Source organism: Lactuca serriola, chromosome 3, assembly GCF_051521515.1.
Source record: "Lactuca serriola cultivar US96UC23 chromosome 3, Lser_US96UC23_V15, whole genome shotgun sequence".
In the NCBI taxonomy this organism is placed as follows: domain Eukaryota; kingdom Viridiplantae; phylum Streptophyta; class Magnoliopsida; order Asterales; family Asteraceae; genus Lactuca; species Lactuca serriola.
Window position 1 is genome coordinate 20,143,138 of NC_136410.1, and position 25,962 is coordinate 20,169,099.

A 25,962-nucleotide genomic window follows, 5' to 3' on the forward strand; every position below is an offset into this window, starting at 1 on the left:
AAAATTCGATATCGGTGCGCACACTGCAGCGCCGAATTTTAGAAAAATCATAACTTCATCTAAGTCAGATTTAGACGATACATATACGCACGGATTCACTTTTTCATTACCTATGAATTCTGTTTAGACTTCCTAAGATAAAATTCAATCTAACCCAAATTCACTTTTTACGCTATTTGTAGCCGTGTTGGATTATCGCGAGACTCTGACGCTTCCTAACTTCTTCGTTTTAAGTCAGATTAAGGTGTTCTAGATATGTACGGGTTCCTAATTACGAATAATATAACTAGGTTGAGATTATTTTCCCTAAATGATCTTTTATTTTTGACATATATTTTAAATCTTGTTTATTTTATTATATAATATATCTTAATATCATATAAAGCAAAAAATATATGAATAATCATGTCTTATTCATTCACAAAATGACTACAAGACTTGACTACAAATGTTACATGTTTGATTATTAAGCCTAGCTGGAAACGCGGGTGTTACAATATGTTGTAATGTTATTATGTTATTAAAAACTATTGTATATTTTTCCATACTATTTTTTATTCGTTATATACAATAAATAAACATATGTTTGATATTCAATGTCCACAACTTTAAAATGTCTATAAAACCGTTAATTAATGATATACATAACTATTGATTTAAAATACGGAACTTAATAAAACTAATATGTTAATTATATGTTTTTTTTTCTGTCGACAATGGTTTTTCATGTATAAATATTAAATCATAATTTTTTTAATAATTATTATTAACTATATAATACACACGTGAATTTTCATTGTATACTATAAATGATACGTTTGTACTTAAAAATATTTAAAGACTATAGTTTAAAATTGTTTTCAATCTTTAAATATTTTAAATATTAAACATAAATTGACCATATCAAATTAATTGAAAAATATCAAAACTAATACTTGGAAAATTTTCCAAATAGTTAAATTTTAAATTAATTAACAATAATAACAGTTAAAAATAACATAAAGCTTCTAACTACATTATTATGTTAGCTTGCAACAAAGGTAAAATAAATAAATTGTAAATTAATTAATTATTACATTAAAAGTAACACTAAATTAAGAATCATATTTAGTTTTATATACACTTAAATTGCGAATAACAACCATTAAATAACATGATTTTAATATATGTTATAAATGTGTTCAAAATCATTATAACTTTATACAACAAAATTAAATTTGTAAAAAACTTTTAATTTTATAGTTAATATTGATAAATTAATTATTTCCAATTGTAGTGTTGACGTGGTTGGCGGGACCACACAAACACAACCCCTTGGGCGTTGTGATGATGTGGAGAAAATGACCATGAGCTGGGTCATACAATATATATTGTTTTTCTTTCTAATTTCACATGTTTTTTAAACAATGGAGCAAAATCTAAGCACGTCACCGCTCAACTTAAACCCAACACCCATACATGCGAAAAACCATTTTGTTTGAATACAAAACCTCTTTTGTTTAAGACAATAAGAGTCACATTTGAGGAATTCTCTAATCTGTAACTTCACGAATTTACTCCAAGGCACCTCACAAAAACCATTTCAACAAAACGCATTCAAACAACCACCCGTTCAACAAAATATTTTCCAACAACAAATCTTTCAATCAAATCCATTACAACAACTCTTTCAACCAACCTCTTCTTAACAACGACCCGTTCAATCATCCTAAGAAGATGCAATAGTTGTACCTGAGACTCAATTGGCAAAACAATCAAAAGACCTAAAGAAAAGAGAGGCAAATTATAACGGAAAAAGGTCCTAAAAATTGGATCGAAGACGAAGAAGTCGCATTAGTCCATGCTTAAATATCCATCTCGATGAATAAATTATCACGGACCATCAAACTCATGTTGTTTTTTTGGATCATTTCCATGATTCTATGTGCATGAAAATTTATCGGAATGACGACATCCTTACCGGAGAACGGCGGGACATGAAAACAAAGCATAAAAAGGTCAATGACATTTACAACAAGCTTTTTTCTCAATATAAAATTGTAAGAAATGATTTGATACTATCAATATATTGTGTTAAACAATAACAGTTACCCATCTCATAGCATGTGATGCTATGAGATTTTTTCTTAAAATGGGCACTTGCTTTGGAAACTCTTTCACAAACGAATAAATCAAAACGATCTAAAACATCATATTCAAATGGTTACACTTACATTGTAACTTCGAGCGCTTGGAAACCAGTCAACCTCAACGAGGATACCGACGAGATTTCCATGAAAGAACCGCTTCGAAATTTGGTTGGACGGGGTAAAGAGAAGCGAACCGCGTTGTCTTTGGGAAAATACTAAGGTCCCGTTTGATTCGCATCTTTTCAGGTCCAAACAGATCTTTCTGGCTGAATGGACCGGAAAGACTGTTTGGTTTGCACAAAAAATGGTCTTTCCCGGTAAGATATGTCTTTCCCAGAAAGCCCCAAAAATCATATCTTTCTGGCTGAATGGGCCGGAAAGACAATTATGCACCAAACTTCGCATCTTTCTTTCTTTATTGGATTATTAATTTTTTTAAATATATTTTTTTTAAATTTATTTTTATTTTTTATTACTTTTTTTCATTATTCAGCACAGTTAATCAGATGTACAATCAAACAACATTGTTTCTTTTCCGGTCAGAAAACTTTCCCAAACAGCACTTTACCAGACAACACTTTTCCAGACAGAAACTATTAAACGGGACCTAAGAGAATCAAATGATTTCCAATATTTCAAGAAAACAATTTTACGAACACTTTGGAATACAAAAGCAAAAGTTGGCTTTCAAACATGACCAATAACTCTGAACCAATATGAAAGTATTCACATTGCTCACAAATAATGTCGAGGATGAGTACCTTGAAACGAGCTTGTGGTGAAAATGTCGGAAAAATGTAGAAATAATATACAGTTTATAAGTTTTTATATATGTTATGCTTTTTTTAATGATTGAATATTTTATTTTGTTAATATTTAATTTAGTGACATATTTTACTTTTATTTAAGATTGTTTGTATGAAATAATTAAATTGTAGGTGCCAATTATATACGGGATTACGCATATATGGAGTAATGGATATCTTTGTAAATGGTTAAAATAAAATAATATGTGTTACTCGACTTTACCTTTAATTTGTAACATATTTTTTGTCATTACACATTTGTGTAATGTTCTTTTTATTTTAACTAGAATTTTAACTTAACATTTGTTTATAAATTTAGGAAAAATTGATGAAATAACTAAAAAATGAAGTGTGGTTGAAAAAAATATCAAAGAAATATAAGTATCATAAAATAACCACGATTTCCGCATAGAGGGTCTCTACGGAACAACTTCCCTATGAAGAATTGGATATGTGTGTAAAAAGACAAAAACTAATGTCTGAAGGGACGGTTCCGTAGAGACGGTCTCCGCGGAATTGATACGGTCTTTGCGGAAATGGTACGGGTCTCTATGGATCTGTTCTTGACATAAGAATCCTTTGCGGATTTGTTCTTGGTAGAGACAAAATTTTCAATGACTTGATTAACTTTTCCATTGTTAATTTAACGAGGTTTATTCAAGCGGTGATTTTTACTATTTTTTGGTATTTGTGGAACTTCCGCAATAATATGGTTTTTGGCAAGATTCTTCCTAGGAAATCGAACATTTTTGATGATATTATTCATAGGGCTTTTTTTTAAATTTCTAATAGGTGTATGAATGCAAAGTTTGGATGATCTTCTTGGCTGCATAATTCAACTTTTGCTACTTTATTTATGTAATTGTTTTTTTCTAGCTTCTTGCTAGTTTTTAAATAAAATTTCCGCCGTTCAAAAAAATTTAACGAGGTTTAACCAATTTCGCACACACCATTAATTGAATATACAAATTATAACTAAAAATCTACATTTTTACGACTTTAACTAAAATATTGCAGGGTTTCAAAGAGGGGAAAGAGACGGTGAACTTACCTAAGTTCCATAGCCATCTCCTACCACGTCTTTGTTTACTTGCTGCAGCTTCCGCGATCGCCTCACCATGTCGATCGACTTGGATTTCCGATCGATTCAAGATTTCTGCAAAAATCTGTTTCCTCCACATAGCACCGATGTCAAATCCGCAAATCTGCTCCCTTTTTTGATTTTTCCCCTGTAATTTTACAATTATATCCCTAAAACGTCATTCCTCAGAAAAATTGTCCTTCCGCAGCAACTAAACGACTTCCACATAAAGGGTCCTTGCGGAAATCTTGATCAAGTTAAATTTCTTTGGTATTTTTTTTAACAAAACCTCATTTTTTCCGTTATTCAATTTGTTTTTACTGTTTAGTTTATCAAGTGGGGCTGGCCACGCCTCCCCTTAAAAGTTAAAACACACAACCAATCATCAATTTTTTTTGAACCAAAGTTGGATGAGAATTGATAAAGTTGGTTTTCTAAGATAGAAACTTTCCATAAAAGGAAAGTTCTTTAAGAGAAAAAGATGAAATATATATATATTTTAAAATTCGAGGCATCTTTGTTTATTCATACTACATGAATTACGTAAGTTGTTGGCCAGTTCATTATTAGATAGTGTTAGTGATTTATATTTATGTGTAATATTACTTATTGTATAGACCAAGGCCCGTCCAAGAAGTACAGTCTGAAAAGTGAAAATTCTATGTATTTTGTATTTTTGTTCTTTTTCATTCCAAAAAGCTTATGAAAAAAAACTATTATAATAGTTTTGCTTTATAATTTACAAGCTGTTGGCGTTTTATCAATAATTTGGTGGTGTGGTCCCATAACTATTTTACCGATTACAAATTAACAATTAGACAAATTAAGCTTTTATATTTTTAATTTGGAAATCCAAATGTCTTTTTTCTGAGAAGATATAAAGTTGGTGTGAAATAAAGTAAGTCCAGTCCAAATACTCAATTTTAGACAAAGGTGGTATTTTTGAAAAGTTGGGATAAATTACCAATTATGATGGTAATTTCAAATTTGTGTGAATATTCTTTTTTTTATTATTATTATTAAAAGTTAAAACATTAACCAATTGAAAGATATATATATTACATTATATATAAATAATAAATAGATATTACGAAAAAAAGTTCACAAGTAGCACATGGATCTGTTTCATGATTTCAATTCTAAACTTCGATGTTGTTATGTCGAGCACATCCATTTTCTTCTTGTGATTTTGCAACTCATAAACAAGAAACACATCTATAAGAAAAATACAAGACTTAGCAGCTAATAAAAAAAGCAAGATAAACACACGCAAACCAATAACTCTACTGGTGATTTGTTTGCAATTTGGGTGGGTACTCATGCGATAAAAATCACTACTATAGCATTCCATTCGATAAACATGATTTCTCAAGATTACGTAACTGATTTGGATGATATTTTGCTCTCTATATAATGATTTCTTTGCGCTTTTGATGGGTTTAATGGAGGATAAAATAGGTAGTTGTGTGTCATGAAGGAATGTAATAATAATAAAAAAAAGGGGTTGCCAAGACCCAAGAATGCGAAACGAAAGGTTTTAAAAGAATGAGATCCCTTATTATTAAATGTACCTTTCTATTCAATCAGCATTTTTTTTTGTGATTATAGGCAAAAAAAAAAAGTTGTCCCTTAAAACAAGAGAATAAAAATTAATTAAATTATGTCTTTAAATATTAAATAACATGAATCTAAGTAAAACCGTGAATAGTCATTACTATTAATTAATTATAATGTAGTAATCTATTTATTTTTACCAACGACCCAAAATTCATATCATACTAGTTTATAATTTATATAAACCACGGTTATATAATTAATTAAACTTTTAAAAAAAATTAAAAATTGTTAAATAAATATGTGAAATTATATCAATTTTCACTTTGTATTAAGTTTATTTTAATATTTATTCTAATATTATTAATTTAATGTAGTTAGAGTGAAAAATTTAAAATTTGAAATTTGAAATTTGAAATGGAAAATCAATAGGTTACAAATAACATGCATTAAATAGGAGATATAATATGGTGACACATGAAAAAAGAAGAATAAAATATACATTAATTAAGAGGCCTAATAAAATAACACATGTCAAAAAGAGAATAAAATTATTCTTTCGTTAGAAAGGAAGATGTGTTCCAAGATTTTGTATTTTAATATCGAACATCAAATATATTAAAAACCAAACTAATCTATCGTTACCCAAAATTGGGATGATTATATGCCCCCGAAACACAAAACACATGGAGACGACATTCGATTCTCTATATAAATCCATGGATAACCCCTGCGAATGCTTCGCATTACACATACAGAATCCTTCCTCTTCTGATCATCACGAGCTCTGAAATTAAATCATAGGGGTTCTGGGTTCTTCTAAATCTAATCGATTGCTCGCAGGTTAAGCCTACTATCCTCTATCTTTTTTTTTTCGGTAGTCCATGGATTTAAGTTCATCTGTAACGACGTTTGATTATTTTTATAACTCCATTTGTGATTCGAATATCCTTTCTTTGTATTCTAATTGTATTATTGGGAGCCACACCTTTTGGAATCTTCGTCCCTTACTTTTTGGATCATTGTTATCTCTTATTCCCATTATTGGTTTGTGCTGTTTAAAAGATTCATTCCGCATAGAATAATCGTCAACTGGTGTACGCCTTCGTAAACTCTTTGTTCATAGTCCCCGTTCTTCTGTACGTGTATGTGTAATCCTTCAAAGTGTCTGATTGATGGTCGTTTGTTTTTATTTTTTCGTTCTCAACGTGATTTGTAAACTGATCTACCTTACATCAGGTCCTTAAGATGGTTTTTTTCTACTGTTTTTCTACATTTAGCTTTGTTTTCTACTTTTTTTTCTACATTAATTTTCAAAGTCTAGCCCAATCTAAAGGTTCTTCTTATTATGAATTCAAAAACCCGGTGTTAATGTGCTACAGATTTCCTTTGCGGTGTTTTTTTGTTACTTTTTTAAGTTGATCTGATTTATTATTAATCAATTGTTGACAAATCTGTACGAGCTAATATAAACCCTAATTTGATTGTTAGACCGGCAATGACCAAATGTGTGATGTTTCTACCATTTGTCCTACATATACTGATACAGTTTTATATATGTATTGATGATTTGATGTTATCTTATTGCAGATGGAATCCGAGAACCATGAACATGGACACACTGTCGACATATCTGCTGCCCTTCCATCTGAAGAGAACAACAGGCAAACTGTAAACAAGGTTTGTGGTGGAGCACCATGTGGATTCTCAGACTCAAAAACCACTTCCAGGGAGGCAAAAGAAAGATCAGCATCAATGTGGAAACTCTGGTTTGGAGTGATCCTGTGTATCATATTTATGAGCGTAGAAGTTGTAGGTGGAATCAAAGCAAACAGTCTGGCAATCCTTACAGATGCTGCTCATCTCTTATCAGATGTTGCAGCTTTTGCAATCTCTCTGTTCTCTGTTTGGGCTTCTGGATGGGAAGCCACACCCAGGCAATCTTATGGGTTTTTCAGGATTGAAATTCTTGGGACTTTAGTTTCGATCCAAATCATTTGGTTGTTAACTGGAATCCTAGTTTATGAAGCCATTGAGCGTCTCCTTCATGGCACAGTTGATGTTGAAGGCAGTCTAATGTTTGGCATCGCGTCATTTGGCTTGATTGTCAACATTCTCATGATGTTCATACTAGGCCATGACCATGGCCATGGCCATAGCCATAGCCATGGACATGGACATGGACATGACCATGATCATGACCATGGTGAAGATGATGTTCATATCCATGGAGTTAGTGTCACAACCCACCAACACCACCATCATGATCATGGTCATGAACATGATCATGATGAAGGACACGGTGAGCCTCTATTGAAAACCTACTCATCAAAAGAAACGAAGAAAAGGGGGAATATAAATGTGCAAGGTGCGTATCTTCATGTTTTAGGGGATTTAATACAGAGTATCGGGGTAATGATAGGGGCAGGGGTAATATGGTACAAACCAAGCTTAAAAGTAATAGATCCGATATGTACTTTGCTGTTTTCGGTTATTGTTCTGTATACAACCATCAACATGCTTCGTGACATATTGGAGGTATTAATGGAGAGCACACCAAGAGAAATCGATGCAACAAGTCTTGAAAGAGGGCTTTGTGAAATAGAAGAAGTGGTTGCGATTCATGAGTTGCATATTTGGGCAATTACTGTTGGGAAAGTGTTGTTGGCATGCCACGTCAGGATCAGGCCTGAAGCTGATGCTGATATGGTTCTTGATAAGGTCGTGGATTATATCAAAAGAGAGTATAACATCAGCCATGTCACCATTCAGATTGAAAGAGAATAAATAAATCAGTTTTAAAAAATTTTGGGCGACTTGATTCTTTTAGGGTTTTTTAGTTGTGGGTCAGGTTTATGTGCAGGGTTTGTATCTTACTTATTGATGCCATAAAATGCAAAAAAAAAAAAAAAAAAAAAAAAAAAAAAAAAAAAAAAAAAAAAACATTTGTGTGGGGAATCTTTATTGGTTAGAAATATGAATTTAGATTTTCCCACTTTGTGGAATGTTTTTAATTATCTATTTATAACAGAGATTATTTATTGCTTTGTGTGTGTTGAAGTGGTGAGAAGAGTGTAGAGGCTGGCTGGCATGCCATGAACAGGAAAAGCGATTAAAAAACTTTTAAGTTTTTTGTCCCTTGTTTGATTGTAACAAGTGTGAAAGCACGTTTGGTATCGACCATACACGTTCATATGATGTTACGTTTGGGGAATCTTTAGGTGGATTTTCTTTCTTTTTCTTTGAGCCACAAAGAATCTTGCACGTTTAAAATCATTATTACCGCTCATAACTTAATTATATAATCTACAAATAAAAGGGTTTATTCACTAAAATAACCTAAATACGAGGGAGACTATCATGGCTTTTTCTATAGTGAAATATCCACATATTTCTCAACATGACTCTTGTGATATGCGAATTACTTTTTCTTACAAGAGCTTTTCTGAAATATTATGTTGTTTGTGCAATTTGAAAACTTTATCCTTCATAGTGCCATGGAAATGAGTACCAAATTTGAGCAAGAATATCTACTCTTTTGAACCATTTCTTTCGGTTAAATCTACCTTTCACTTTAAGAAATATCTATTATTTTGTGAAATATGATGTTATTTCATTAAATTGTAAAATTGAGGTTTGTAGTTGGGACGAGTTGTATAGTAGCTTAATAGAATTAATTTTTTTGCAAAATGCATGATTTGTTAAGCAAGAAAGCGAAAGAAAATGATAAAAGGACACAATGAATTAATTTGATTCGTTCGATATGATATATATATCCGTAAAGAATGCGACAACTTTTTCTAGTACTTGACTGTTTCAAAAGTGATTACAAATTTACAATGGAATTTCCAATTAATAATACTTATAACCGTAAACTCTATTAATTACAGAACCAATTCCATATAAAAGTAAGTCCAAAATAACTAATCATGTTTATACTGTGATAAACCCCCTTTATTATTTTGGTTACCTAATAAAATTAAATATTATTTTTTACCAATCATGGTTTAGGTATAAATAAAATTAAATATATTTTTAATTTAGCGTTACTTTTAACTATTTTCATGATTAGTTAATTTGAAAATTACTTATTTGATTATATATATATATATATATATATATATATATATATATATATATATATATATATATATAATTAACAAATTATATTTAGATAAATTACCTCAATATCTAAAATTTTCAATCACCATCCACATCCAACCAAATACCATCCTGAATCCACCCTGAAACATTCACAACACAAATTATGAGAAAAACATAACAAAAGTTACCAAATTTAAGCCAAAATCAATACACAAACAATCAAATTTCAATGGTAAACAAATGAGCTACTCCAATAAAAAGCTAACTAAATCATCTTAACATTCTTGTTCGATAACTCACCAAAGAGGGTAGAGATGAAACCACATACTTTCACCGAAGATGGTTTATATTTAGATGAATTACCTCAATATCTAAAATTTTCAATCACCATCCACATCCAACCAAATACCATCCTGAATCCACCCTGAAACATTCACGACACAAATTATCAGAAAAGCATAACAAAAGTTACCAAATTTAAGCCAAAATCAATACACAAACAATCAAATTTCAATGGTAAACAAATGAGCTACTACAATAAAAAGCTAACTAAATCATCTTAACATTCTTGTTCGATAACTCACCAAAGAGGGTAGAGATGTAAGCACATATTTTCACTGAAGATGGTTACCGGAGGAGGTAATTAAATGCACATCAAAATCCCTTGTTCTTTAGCGGAAACTAACTAAACTTCTTAAGATTGTAAAAGAAACTTGGAACTTATAGTGAGCAATATCCCTTGTTTGCTCATATCTTTTCTTACAAAGTCTATGTTGAGAGGGCCTTTAGACTAGCAAACTCACAATGGGAGCCAAAAGAGAACTTGAACCCACTTTCACAACCATTGAACCATTGAACAAGCAAACAATTGAAAGCTAACTTGATTCCACATCCTGCCCATTTTCCTTTTGAACATAATATAATTGAAAATTAACTAAAAGATAACCATAAAGAAAACGTATAAAGCTTATTGAATATCGTCTCTAATTGAGAGTACATCAGATCCCAAATTATCCTCCCTCACTAATATCTTCAACACCAAAAAAATACACAATTAGTTTCATAAAAAACATTAGTAATGATAATTATCAAGGCCATACCTTAAGCTTTACGGGCAATAAGAAACCATGACGTTTTTCAAGTCATGAGGTACCGCGATTTTTTTATTAATTTATAATTATATTTGCCACTTTTAATAGTGTTATATCAACAAATATTAACAAAAAGTTAACAAAAGAAAATCAACAATTGTATTCCCAGTTAGAAAATGCATAGAAAAAGAGCAAAAAATGTATTAAAAAAACTCGCGCCATAACATGCCATATCGCACATTGTCACGCGCTATGCCTAACAACAACGTCATGAGGTTATTCGTAACGACGGAGTCACATTTCACGTCATGAGGTTATTCGTAACGACGGAGTCACATTTCACGTCATGACACACCTTTTAGAATATTGATAATTATAAATTAACGACATGATACATGTTGAAGTCACTAAAGGTGGATATCAAAGCCAAATACTCGTCTTTCTAAGCTAACGCACCACCCGACCATTGAAATCATTTTCTAACAGATATAAAGAAAGACATGAACCACATCCTCGTCCGATAACTAATGAAACGATCTTTCAAACACATCAATGACAAGTTGCAATTTTACAGACTAAGTATTCTTAACTATAAGAAAGACACGTGATCGGAAGGTAGGACCGGAATCCAAGGCACCAAAATATTCACCAAACTACAAGCTAGTGACAAGACAAAATTCTCTCTTCTCGAATGTCAGCTTGTTCTCCTCGATTTCAAAAACCATTTTCTCTACTTCATTTTTATGGATTGTCACAACTTCTTTGCAAAACACGTAATGTAAAAGGAAATGATCCCCCTCTACCCCAAAAAAAATATCTAACCACCTACCAAAGCATGACTTTTGGAACATAGTTTTACATGGCGATCGGTCTCTGAGTTTCGCAAGAATATCTGCAACAATGGCGGGTTTGCAAGATAGTGTAAGAGAAGCATCAAAAAAGTTTGTCAAGCATCAAAAAATACTTTTAAGATACTTTTGGGTGTAAATGGTGCTCCTAAATGAACTAGGATGAATATTCCAGACTTGTTCTTTGCATTTCAGACATGTTCCAAAATGCTTTTGTGTGTGTCGAAATACCAAAATTTGATGTACAATAACGTAAGACACCAAATAAACTATTTTTAGGTTGGTCCTAACACAAAATTACTACCAAATCAAGAGATTAACATGATATTTCAGACATGAACTTTGCGTTCTAGACATGATCTCTGTGTTTCTAGACGACCTATTTTAGAGTAATAATCATAAAATGAAACAAATAAAACTCAAGGAGTCAAGAACTCACCCGTAAAACCTTCAACTCATTGGAATCAGATGTCTTCTTTGCCTTTTTAGTATGAAATATTTAGATATTCCAAAGTGCATTCCCAGATTTCATTTTGAGCATATCGGAATGGGTCGGGACGGGTCAACTAAGTCGGAAATGGTCATAGGAATAGGCCATTTCGAACATGATGGTTATTTTTCTAAAAACATTTAAATAGATTGTTTAAATAAAAACATTACTACTTAATTTCCCTATTCATCTTACATATAATTAATTAATTACAAACATGCTTATGAACAATAGGTGGTTTAAAGCTACAACTTACCAGTTTAGCTATTGGCTCCAATACCACATGTTTGGAGTTGTAGTTGCTCCACACTTACTGCCTTTGTCCTCCAATAGAATCTTTCTTTTGCTACTCACCACATTACTCTTATCTCTATTTATCTCTATCGCTCCCAATTCACTCTTATTTTTGTCCTTAATGAAAAACTTCCTGATTTTTCACTCTTGCCTCTGTCGCCTGTATTGTTCGCTCTACCTTTTGATGTTGCATTGATTTCATCCTCACTACCATTTCCATCGATTTCTATATCTTGTTGTGTGGTCACGAGAACAAAAAAGAGGAGGGAAGCCACTGACAGTGACAGTGCCGACCACCAGAGAGTGCAACAACAACGTCCGGCCGAAGGCTATCGGAGGCATCCAACGATTGAGTTGTGGAAGGAGGTTGATCGAAGATGAGTAGGAGAAACTGCGAGAATACATCATCCAAAACCCTAAATCCCTTTTCATATTAAACCCACATATTTCTTCTCCTCTTACAGTCAAATTCATAAGCCCCATTTGAAGGAGAGTCTGTCTCAAATGTCAGCACTCTGACCTACAAAATTTCGGATGATTTGGAGAAAACGTTGATTTGATTCTCAAAGTCTGGAAACCTTTCGTTGCCTCCACAATTGAATCCCCAGACTCTCACTTTCGTGTTTCCTTATACAATATTGGTGGAGTTTGAAATCAACCGGTGTCAGACGCCGCCACCATGACAACTCATTGCCACTATTAGTCTCAGCCACCAACTTAAGGTAGTATCCACTTCTGTTTGTCATTTTTAGCTAATTTATCGACTTAGCTTCCATTTTACTTCTGAAAAATCAATATGTTTTCTATGTATCTCTATTAACCTTCAACATTGTTTCTAGAAAATGATGGAGCAAAAATAAATTATTTGATTTCATTAATCAAAGTGATGGATGAGGTAACTTGGTGACCTTCAAAAGAAAAGACATGGGTTTGGAGTAAAAAAACCTGATTACACTTGGCTTGAGAAGAATTTTAGGGACTTATTTAATCATTATTTTTTCATCTGAAGCATATGAATGATCAATAAGATGAACTATGTAGGAAACCTTCAGAGTTATCTGTTTTAAAGGTAATATAATAATTATGAATAAAACCACGCCTCTAATTGAGTGTGAGGTATCAAATATATAATCAATTGATCTCTTTAAATGGATAAGATATAGTTTACAATAATAAATACAACAATATATGTAAACTAAATATAAACATTATTTAATATCCCCCCTCAAGCGAATGGGCAGTGGACCAAGATGAAGCATGGATCGAAAAAACTCAAACTGTGGATGCGTAAGACTCTTGGTAAATATGTCAGCCACCTGAATCTTGGTTGAAACGAACTTGGTGTAAAGCTTTCCAGAGGCTACCAGTTCTCAAACGAAATGATAATCAAGAGCAATGTGCTTTGCGCGTTTGTTAGAGACCGGATTTTGAGTCATAAATAATGCACTTTTATTGTCACAAAGAAGAGTAGGTCGATCAGGTGATAGTGCATGAAGCTCTTGAAGAAAATGAGTGATCCAGACAATTCTTGTAGCCGTGTTAGTCATGGCTCTATACTCAGATTCACAAATCAAGCTGGATATGGTTGGTTGTTTCTTTACACTCCAAGAGACGAGATTACTGTTGGATAAGGTGTCTAAGTCCATAACTTATTTGGTATATACTTGACCCGACCCGTCATGGTCCATTTGGGTTGCATCTCACCCGAACTATTTATGGATAATTTTATGAGAGTTATACACATATGTTTATTAATATATTATAAGTTATAATATATTAATATGAAGTTATGTTATTTAATTAGTATTAGTCTTAAATTAATTATGAATTAATTTAGAGATTAAAAGGAAGACTAATTAGATTATGGGCTATTGGTTTTATATGGTGTGGGCTAACACTCATTTGTTAATGGGCTAGGCTTATATGGAAGTCCATGGATGATCCATGGAGCTTTTAACCCATGGATCCTTGGAAAGGAAAGGTCATGGGTTATTAGGGTTTCACCCTAACCATGCACACTATATAAGCATGCTTATGGAGCATGAAATGGGAACTAGTGAACTAGTGTGTGTGTGCTTGTGTGTGGCCGAAAATACAAGTGTGTATACTCTCTCAAAGTTTTCCAAGAGTTTGTGGTGTTTTGTGATTCCATTTGAGGCATTCACACTATTGGTGCTTAGCCCTCAAACTCCTTAGGAATTGAACTCATCATCAAAAGGTATGTAATCTCATCTAATTCTTTTATGTTTAAAAGTACCCCATGCCATGTTAGATAGGTTATGAACCTTGGAAAATTATTATTTTGCATGTATTTAGACAAACATAGATCCAAGGTTTATTAGGGTTGCATGCACACTTAGGAAGTGTTAGATTGCTCAAAACCCAATAGTGGTATCAGAGACTAGGCTTGCTTGTTTGAATACTTGATGCAAATTGCTGAAAATCGAAGATTTTGTGCTGTCTGCACATCTGACTCACCGAGTCCATGAAGGGACTCGACGAGTCCAAGGCAAAACTCATCCAACTCGGCGAGTTGGTTCATGCACTCGACGAGTTGGAACCCCAGACAACATATCTTCGAGTTTTGGTGCTGGAATTGGTCTAGAATCATTACCTTAAACTGTTTTGGACTCATAAAACCTGTTTTTGATATGGTAATGATGATGGTGGACCAATTTCAAAGTTATAATCAAAATTCCATGATTTTATGTGTTCATATAATTCTTGAAAATTTGATGATCATGTTCATGTTCTTATGAATTTAGAAGATGATAGGAATTATTTGTTGAATTGTTTAGAATTAATTCTTGATCATTTATGTGTTTTAGTGGAGTCCATAATTTGTCCTCGAGTTATGGATATCCAAAGGTCACTTTTATTTAACACACACTTAAAACACACAAGTTACATGAAAATGAAGAGTCTTCATTTTTATGAACCTTTAATTCATAAGTTATGAAATGAAAAGTCTTGGATGGTTACAAAAGATGAAGAGTCTTGTCCTTAAGTTATGGAGGTTCAAGAGTCACTTCATTAATAAATATATAAATAAAGTGTAACCTTAATTAATTCCATAAGTTATAAAATAAAGAAAAGTAATTCTTTTATTAGTTTAAAGTCTTCAATAACTTGTCCTCAAGTTATGGAACTTGAAGAGTTTTTGGATTAAAACTACTTTAAACACATAAATCATGGAATTAATTAGTTTTGAATAGTTTCAAAACTTGCCCTCAAGTTTTGGAATTTGGAAAAGTTTCACACACTTTAATAAACTTTAATTCCAACACTTAGAATTTTAAAAGTTAAAATTCAACACTTATACTATTTATAACATTAATGGTTAATTATTATATATATGTATAAGAACAAGTCGTTTTACCGTTAGTAGGCCTCATTCACGAAGTCGGTCTATAAGGTGGGTATAAGGTTGTTGCCTATAAAATGACGAATTAATGGGTGTCCACTCTCACCCACCGCTTGCTTGATCGGTGGAGGGTCGTTAGCCGAACGGGTAGGACAATGACTTTAAATTCTCATTAAAAGTATAATGAATATTATAAAGTAACTAAATATTTTTTATTTAATTCCCAATCTTAGTTACTTTAGGAAAAATGTGAATTTGGTGCTAGCCCATGGAATTCACACTTTGTACCTTACCAAGTCGTTGGTGGAGCGTGTGTGGTTAACCGGCACACTAACTTGGACTAGTAAGGATCACGAATGGTGACTTAATGTTTTTCATAGATCAATGGAGCGTGTGTGTGGTTAACCGACACATTGATTAGGTGATAATATTAAGGGTACCAAGTGAATTGGTATGGTTATTCACACCTTGTTTTGTGATCCTCGGCATCCCAGTCACAAAATTTGAGAGGGCACACTCGAGATTGAAACATGCCATTGAAAAGTTCAATGAATCTCAAAAGATCTAGGAATTTCAAATCCAATTAAAACCTAATAAATTATTTCGTTTTTCATGGTGGAAATTGGTGAATCGTCATTCGCCTACCTTCAAATATTTTATAGCTTGGATTACGGCATCCCTCTTCCAAATTATAAAATATTGTGTTGGGTCCTAGCCTTAATATTTCATATTGGGTGTTATATTAAGGACTTTGAATCAACTAACTTGATTTTCTCCCATTATAGATGTCTGGTTCAGACAACTATGATCTTCCCAAATCTCTTGAAGATGGTGTCCCTCAACATCATGCTTCACTTCCTCCACCTCCTCCAATTATTCTCCCTCACCCACAAGTTCTTGAAAAGTTTAAAGTCACTCAATCCCTATTGGCAAGCATAGTCTATGTGTGCTCACATCTTGGAGATAAAGTCACATATTGACAAGCCGGGAGAGTTGGGTGTCAAAGTCTTGTGAAAGTTGGATGTTCAATCACTTTCTTAGTAACATAGTGAGTCTCTTTGGGACTACTATGAGACAGACTATGACATGACCCTTAATGATGTTATCTATTTGCTTGGTGTTGTGGAATCAGCAATGATTTGGAACACCAGTAAAGCAAATTTGATTAAAAGAACAACTTCCCAAGTCTTAAATGGACATTGACAATGGTAGCATTGGATATCTAGAAAAGGATTTCTCTTCCCAATGGAAAGGGATCGGCCATAGTCAACTCGGTTGACCAAATGGTAAAGAGAAAGACTAAGTCTGAGATGGTCTCATGTGCCATTACCAAAGGGTCCATGTGTTTTGTTGCCAAAGGAAGGGGCATTGGTTGCGAAGCTGCCCTATTTACCTGAAAGATCATAAGATTGATCAAGTCAAAAAATTTGACTCTACTTTGGGTAAAGTCCACTATCTAACTCTATTAAGTTCCTATTTGGAGATTCTTATTACATAATGTGAATGGGTCACATGCTGATGTTTTTAAGAATCAAAGAAAAGATAGGAAGCTTAAAGTAAGTATATGTTGATTCTGATTGCAAAGGTGGGTTTCGATCGCATGGTTCAACAATCAGAATTTTGAGCTGTTGCTTAAGAGTTATAATATATTGCTTATGAATAGATAACAACAAGGTTTTCATGTGGATTGTAAGGATAAGTTTTTCCGCAAAGTTTTAAAATAAAAGAAAAAAAAAAGAGTTTTAATTTTATTTATTTTAAAAATATCCTTACAATGGCATCTGTGGAAAATTGTTTCTTATATGTTTCCAGTAATAGCAATATTGGAAAGTGGATTTGATTCTTTCATTTGTGGTAGTGTCTGAATTTACCAAATGAAGAAAGTTTTTCATCACCCAAGTTTCAATTGGACAGAAACTTGGAATCATACAAGTTGTATTGTATGATGAATGAGAATTTTCATCTTTGAAAATTAAGACTAATTCTTTGATCACATGTATATGTGAGTCAGTTGAAGGACTAAGGAATTAGGTACACTGGGTGTGCGCTGGTCAAGGTCCACCACAAAGATTGATTTGTCATGATTTACTAAAGATTAGTAAATATGATTATACTTATGAGGTTAAGTATAATTTTGTAACATTGGAAAGGTTACAATGTATGACAAAACAAATGAGAAGAATCAAATTAGGCAGAAAGATAAAAGTTTCTCAAATCTGAAAGGATGGGAGAGTACTTTAGTATCGTATTTCATAATCATCTTAATGATTATGAAACCATATCACAAATTCATACTCTAAGGACGTCTTAGTGCATTGTTATGGCTAAGAAGAGAGGTCATGAATTGTTGGATTGGTTAAAATCAAGAAGATGAGTCATACTTCGTTCTAAAACAATTCTTAGAGTCATACTCCAAGATTGTAACTTTGAGTGACATAAAGGAAGATTTATTAACACTAGTCAAATGTAAGAGTAAAATGTTTTCTACTCTTGTACATTTGAGATTGGTAAGTTGTGATGTCTTGGATGAGAAAAAGACCAACTAAGACCAATTGTGTGAAGTGTTAGTCTTGATAAGAATCCGCACTATCCCTTGAATATTTGTTTTGTCAAGGAATGGTTCTTGACTGGGGAAACTTATATGTCAAGGGGACAGTGGGAGCCTTAAAGATCCTAGAAGAGTTTCAAGATTTAATCAAGAGTAAAACCTGTAATTTATCACTAGCACACGACTTAAGGTTTGCAACCTATGTTGTTGACATAATTCTTATTTCTGTACCTACTTCAAATAAGTTGAATTTGCATGTGAGTTATCAGAGTTCAACTTGGAAGCATTGGTGGGCCTTGTGCAACCAAGGTGACAAGAAACTAAGATTGAACAAGTTTAATCCATGTAAGGCTGAATTTGTCACTAACCTTATCTTGTGATTATGGTTTTGACAAATTCACATGGATAGGAACTCATACACTATAAAATCTAAGTGTCATAAGGTTTCTCTCCGATTCATGAAAATGATGGTGAGGAAACGCTTTCACTAAGTAGATTTTACGTAGATATCAATTGTGTTATTTGCATTTTCAAAAGTCGTTAGTGGAGCGCGTGTGGTTCACCGGCACACTAACATGGACTTGTGAGAAATGGCAACGGTTGAAAATTGTTTAGACACACATGTGAGCTATCTAAGAAAGGGTGTATGAATCTAAATTTCAGAAGTCCAACAGATTTCTGGAAATATGTCAGAGCTAGTGGGAGCATAAGTGTTATGCTGATAATCATCATGTTAGTGGGAGCATGATTATTACGTTTAGTGTTGCAAGTTAGCAATGTTAATTATAGAAAACAAAGTTTCAATTCGTGAAGTTGCAGGGGTTGAAAAGTTGTTTTGCTATAATTAAGGGAGAGGAAATTATACTTCATTTCAATTCTAGAAGTTTAGATTGAGATTTTAACCATCTTTAGTCAAGAATATATATATATATATATATATATATATATATATATATATGAATTTTATGTTGGAATGGTTCAACTTGAAGAAATTCTATATATATTGTGTTTTCAAAATTCAATTATGATTACGGCATCCCTCTTCATAGTTAAATTTTGAAAACATGGCAAATAAAAAATATTGTAGCAAAAGACTTGTCTAGTATCATGTCTTTATGTCAAACATCATGAATCGTGTCCCATATGCTTTGGATATAGGATCGATTGCATGTGATATAATATTCATCTTTTCTAAATTTTCCAAATGCTTAAGGCATTAAGAAGGGAAAAGTCTAGAACTGGATATGACTAAAGTGATTAAGCAATTGTTGAGGACAATCTGAGGTTCGCCAAAGATTGGTTGCTCAGGGAAAGTTGGAAGTATGATGTAAGTTGTCGGAAAGGACCGTGTTGACATGTTCTGAAAAGAAGTAACTCTTGTTCGGAAGTGATAGTCAAAATGGGACTATGGAAATGTCTCCATAGGTGGAAGTTATTCAATCTATGTAAGATTAGAAAAACTTAATGCAAGAAGGATGTTCAAAGCAATGTACTTTGAATATGAGACTTCCATTCCATAGAAGTTGACCTTCTTTGGAATACTCTGTAATGACTGGTGACAAGGTTTTGGTGACTTTGTGCATAATCATTACAAGAGGAACATTGCATAAAAGTTTAAAATCTAACAGTTTTTTGGTAAATGATAGGAATCGGGGATTATCACATTTACAATAAGGATTTGGGATTGTGAAATGAGTATCATTGGAATCATGTTCAATTGATCTACATCACAATGTAAGGATCATAGACAAACATAGTGTGCATACTTGGAGTATGGCATAACTATTGTTTAGAAAAACAAAGTGTACATGCTAGGAGCATGGGACGACTGTTGTTTTTTTATTCAAGTCTTAAGTTGCTTGTTTGAAACATTATACAATGAATAATGTGTAATCAATATGGTGATAAATAAAAGGTGGTTCTATTTATATTCAAAAGGGTTCTGAGACCATATTGGATTCGATTATTATTGTGTTTCACTTTGCATGTTTTGACTTCCAAAATAGCTAGGTTATTCTTTCCGAATGACTAAGTTATTTAAACACTCCACAGTCGTTCATATGTTGGAAGTAGGTATGAATCAAGACTGTCATGAATCGAGTTTGTAGATGGCTAAATGGGTTTAGTCATAGCAATGGTTGCTACAACATTCATGAGTGCTCATAAGTTATGAGTATTGGAATAAACCCACGCTCACTTGTATCACTTCATGGAATTTATCTCGAGTGATCGTGAGACGGTAATATCATATAAATCTTCAAACCTAGAGATATGAGTTGTTACCTATGAGTTGGTTGTGCATTGATTGCACGTAAACGCATCAGTAACTTGATGTTATAAAACGTGCCTTTGTGTACAATTCAACAAGTAGTAGAACAAGCATATAAGTCGAAGTTTATCTGTTCCTTCTAGAAATAGAAGCGATATCTGGGCCCCTCGATGATTTTGTTGTGACCTATGTACCGGCTGGTCAGAACTAAAATTGATGTGTTCGATTAAGTTCTTTGTCAAACAAATCGAAAATCGGGAAACAAACTGTTGGACAATAAGTACGACGTTGTTCCATGTATTTGTCCGGCTGATATGATGATAACAGAGGATTATATGATCACTTATCTAAAATGGCGCTTCATAGTTCAACGGAGTTTTCGAGAGCTACGATTGCTGGTTGGTTCCTGAAGTAACATACGCAAATATAGTTATTAGACTTATCCAAGTAGGAGTCTGTTGGATAAGGTGTCTAAGTCCATAACTTATTTGGTATATACTTGACTCGACCCGGCATGGTCCATTTGGGTTGCATCTCACCCGAACTATTTATGGATAATTTTATGAGAGTTATACACATATGTTTATTAATATATTATAAGTTATAATATATTAATATGAAGTTATGTTATTTAATTAGTATTAGTCTTAAATTAATTATGAATTAATTTAGAGATTAAAAGGAAGACTAATTAGATTATGGGCTATTGGTTTTATATGGTGTGGGCTAACACTCATTTGTTAATGGGCTAGGCTTATATGGAAGTCCATGGATGATCCATGGAGCTTTTAACCCATGGATCCTTGGAAAGGAAAGGTCATGGGTTATTAGGGTTTCACCCTAACCATGCACACTATATAAGCATGCTTATGGAGCATGAAATGGGAACTAGTGAACTAGTGTGTGTGTGTGTGCTTGTGTGTGGCCGAAAATACAAGTGTGTATACTCTCTCAAAGTTTTCCAAGAGTTTGTGGTGTTTTGTGATTCCATTTGAGGCATTCACACTATTGGTGCTTGGCCCTCAAACTCCTTAGGAATTGAACTCATCATCAAAAGGTATGTAATCTCATCTAATTCTTTTATGTTTAAAAGTACCCCATGCCATGTTAGATAGGTTATGAACCTTGGAAAATTATTATTTTGCATGTATTTAGAAAAACATAGATCCAAGGTTTTAGGAAGTGTTAGATTGCTCAAAACCCAACAATTACAACCTAAAAAATTTGAATACCCATATATAGAACACCGAGTTTCAATGCATCTAGCCCCATCCACATCAAAATAGCCAAGAATGGAATTGGATTGGGGTCGTCTAAAGGTTAGATCAAAGGATAGAGTACCTTTAACATAACGCAAAATCTGCTTGACATACTGAAAATGATCAGTGGTAGGTGCATGGAGGAATTAACTAGCTTGATTGATGACGTAGGAAAAGTCAGGCCTTGTAATGGTCATATATTGGAGCGCACCTACTAAGGACCGATACAGAGTAGGGTCTGAGAAAAGAGAACCGTCAGATATGAAGCTATCCGTAATGGCTAAATAAGTGTGAACGAGCTTAAAATTCAACAAGTCAGCTCTAGTGAGGATATCCTTGGCATATTTGGCTTGACTAAGAAACAAACCATCACCGGTGTAGCTTACTTCCAGACCAAGAAAGTAGCTTAACTTGCCCTGATCTTTAATGGCAAACTCCTGATGAAGATGTGTAAGGTAAGATAATTGTCAATTTCTTAACTTACCATTGTTTCTCAACACATTCTTTTATATTTTGATACCTTCTCTGTTGTTGGAGCCAATAAACCATTACAATTAGTTGACTCAAGACCCTTGGCCAAATTGAAGGAATCACTGGCAGCCCATTGGTCAGTAGAAGGTTTGCCTTTGTTTGAAGGTAATTTAATTTTTCAATTGTCAATTGTAGTTTAAATTCTTAAATTCTAAACCCATTAGTGACATACTAGATTTTAGTAAGGGCCTGTTTGATTTCAACTTACCGGGTCCAGTCAGTGCTGACTGTTGACCCGGTCAGCAGTCAGCTGTTTGATAATAACATATATTAGCTGATTCGGTCAGCCCATTCCAATCCATTCTACTTACTTGGTCCGTCCAAAATACCCTTCCTGACTAGATCAGCGCTTCGTGAATTTGTGCCCTTTCTCGCCTCATCCTTCTCTCGCCAAAATTGAAGACATAAATCGATACCTAGCTGCTCTCCGCCCTTCATCGCACGTCGACTACACAGTGCCGGCGACTACCCTCTGCTCCACCTTCTCCGGCGAAGACCACACAGTGTTGGCGACAAGCACACAGCGCCGACGACAAAAGGTTAGTTTCTGCGGTTTTTTTCTTCCTGTTTTGGCTTTTGCTTCTTGAAATCAAAAATCCTTTGATGTTTGTTGTCAAATTACTGATTACATGCTAAAATCTAGAATGCTATAGGATCAAATTTCAAATTTAATCTAGAATGCTATAGGATCAAATCCTTTGATGTTTGGCGACAAACATACAACGCCGATTCAACACCAACACTGTTTGTATAAGCATATTCCTAGTTGTGATTTTAATGTATTTGAACTTTAGAGCTTACATAATTTTTCTTTTCGGGAACTTCTACTTCATGACATGGAACTCTATGCGATTGCTACCAAATCAAAGCATAAATATATTCAGGAATCGGAAACTATCACGTTAGGACTGCAAATTATCGGGTTATGAAGTAGGAAGTGTGACAACCCAAAGTTATTCCGTTACATTACCCCGTTACCGTTAACGGAATATTCCACTGTATAAAAGTTCCGTTAATAAGAGGTCGTCAAATAAATAAATGTTCTATTTATTTATGTTTTATGTCGTTATAGTCGTAATAAAGTAAATAAAAACACTTAAATTACATTTCCATAGTAATTTGGAAAAAGTTAGTTTTTATTATTACGACCACTAAATCGGGTGCGACCAAAAGCCCCGTTTGACGGTAGTATCGGGTAGATTCCCACTGAGCTTTAACTCTAACCCCTATATAAGGGAGAGTAAACTTCATTTCACCCTTTTTAATCTCTCTCTAAACTCTCTCTCTATAACTTTTTCCCGAGCCAAAAATCGTCCGTTTCGAGCCCCAAACGAGTAGGTAAACTATCCTAACTTGTTATATAGCTTATCTAGCCTGCAAATTCGATTTTAAAACATAAAATAGGGACAAAATCATGAGTTTACGGCCCAAGAACACTCTTGGGCCGTGAACACCATTTAATGGGGTTTTTAAGCCCCAAAACCCCTCCAAATTGCCCCTAAGGCTTAGATATGACTTTTAGGCTTACATATTCGGACTTAGAACACCTTGAAACGAGTTTTTGAAGAGTAAACATTGAGTTTACTTCCCAAGAACATGCTTGGGCCGTAAAATCCTCTTCATGGGGAGTAAACTCAAGATTTTGTGCTAGAAATGCCCCAAACACCCCCCTATGGCCTTGGAAAAATACCTTGAAGAAATACCAACATTGTAGAAGCCTTAAACTTCAATAAAACTAGTAGAGTAGGAGTTCACGGCCGTGAACTCCCATAGGGGTGGTTCATGGGCCGTAAACTCCCAATTTATGCCCAAATGGTGCCCTAAACTCCCCATTTGACTTGGAAAAATGCTTAGGAATTTACCCTCTACCACTTAAGCCCTTAAAACACCAAAAGAAAGAGTGTATAGGAGCTTACGGCCGTAAGCTCCCTTGCTTAGGGCCATAAACTCCTCAAAGGGTCCATTTGATGCTTTAAACCCATTCACACATTTGATATTTGAGTCTAGCAAAATTCCACAATTGATATGAAGCCTTTAAGCACCCTAGAACACCCTCACCATGAGTTTACGGCCGTAAAATCATGGGGAGTAGTCCCAGGGCCGTAAACACCCTATGGAGAGTTTACTCTTGGAGAGTAAACTTCATTCCTAAGCCATTCAAGCCCTTAAATGTTACCCGGGACACCCCTAGAGCTTAATTAAAATTGTTTTCGCACTTAGGAAGCGTATACTTGTTTAATTAGTATTAAATGTACTAATTGTATGTGAACATATGTTATCATATGCTAAATAGGTCACTAAGTGTGTTCAAGTCCTTACTTGACACCGAGCACCCAACCGGCACCTTCGTCGGAATCCACTTACACCAGGTGAGTTCATACCCCTGAATGAACCTTTTAAATGTTTTTACATGTTTTATAGGGGGGAATACAAGTTAAACATGTCAGTTATCATATCAATCACATGTGATTGATAACCCGCATGCACAAGGATTTACCACACTGTAAACTGTTTTACCAAGTAGGACACTATAAATGGTTTTCTAAAAGGTTTTCACTTGTTTCAAAACTCTTACTTATGCTGTTTTATCAAATTTCATTGTAAAATGGTTTATGAAAAGTTTCCAAAGGATTTCTAAAGGTTTTTCAAACTTATTTTACAACAGAATACCCTGTCGTGATTTTCTCAAGAATAAAGGTTTTCTTCCATGTTTTAATTAAAGTTCCTACTTGATAACGCTTTCACTTTGTGATGCGTCTATACCTGTTATTACCTATACTTCACTTATACTTGTGATAGCTTATACCTGTTAGACGCTCTTACTTCACTTGTTGTCGCTTCCACTTCGTGATACACTTATACCAGTTAACGCTTATACTTCACGATCTGGTTATTCCACACTGTTCAGTTATTCATCACGATTCGGTTATTCACAATGTTCGGTTATTCATCACGATACGGTTAATCCACACTGTACGCTTATACTTCACGATTCGGTTAATCCACACTCTACGCTTATTCCACACGATTCGGTTATTCCACACGATTCAGTTATACATCACGATTCGGTTATACTTCACGATATGATTCCACTTGTTATACACACTCAAGCGTAGTTAGATGTATGTCTATGCCTGTTTAGATGCATATAAATAATGATTGAAGGACTTAGGAAGGCTTGTCCGCCCTATTTCCTTTTCTTCGTTGAGATGTGGTCTGGTGGGATCGGATGTCCATCCGAAGGTCGTTTGATTCATTAGTTATATATTATGTACACAAGCATAGACATATAGGTTTACATTAGTCAGTTCAGTTAAGAGTCTCTACCACTAGTTCAACACTTACATTGGAAACCCTCTACCCACTATTTGGGATGCATCTTCGGGACACGGCCTTCTCCGTCGTCTAGTTGGTAACCAGAGTCTCCTGTAGGGAGAGCGGACATTGTGTGTATAGATCTATACGGGATTGACACCCCCGCACCCTGACTGCTAGCTACAGTCCACGGCCTACCAAGCCAAGGGGTGACAAATGTCATATTCTCTAGATGCTTGTAGGGCATCAGGTACTCTAGTGTCGGATAGTATGGTTACG

At 33.9% G+C, this 25,962-nt stretch overlaps 1 protein-coding gene across 5 annotated transcripts in view; it reads left to right on the forward strand.

The window, feature by feature from the left end:
• The first annotated feature begins 6,226 nt into the window (after positions 1 to 6,226).
• The window catches only part of LOC145091632 (metal tolerance protein A1-like), a 130,517-nt gene continuing 110,781 nt past the window's right edge, over positions 6,227 to 25,962 (forward strand). Inside the window, exons 1-2 of one of the 5 annotated variants that reach the window (XM_079029393.1) lie at positions 6,227 to 6,413; positions 7,161 to 8,806. In XM_079029393.1, coding sequence (XP_078885519.1) covers positions 7,161 to 8,357 — 1,197 coding nt within the window. In that variant the 5' untranslated portion in view covers positions 6,227 to 6,413 and the 3' untranslated portion in view covers positions 8,358 to 8,806. Of the gene's footprint in view, positions 6,414 to 6,552; positions 6,810 to 7,160; positions 8,807 to 25,962 lie in introns of those variants that run through there. The other 4 variants (XM_079029396.1, XM_079029394.1, XR_013702237.1 and 1 more) reach the window with 4 other exon arrangements.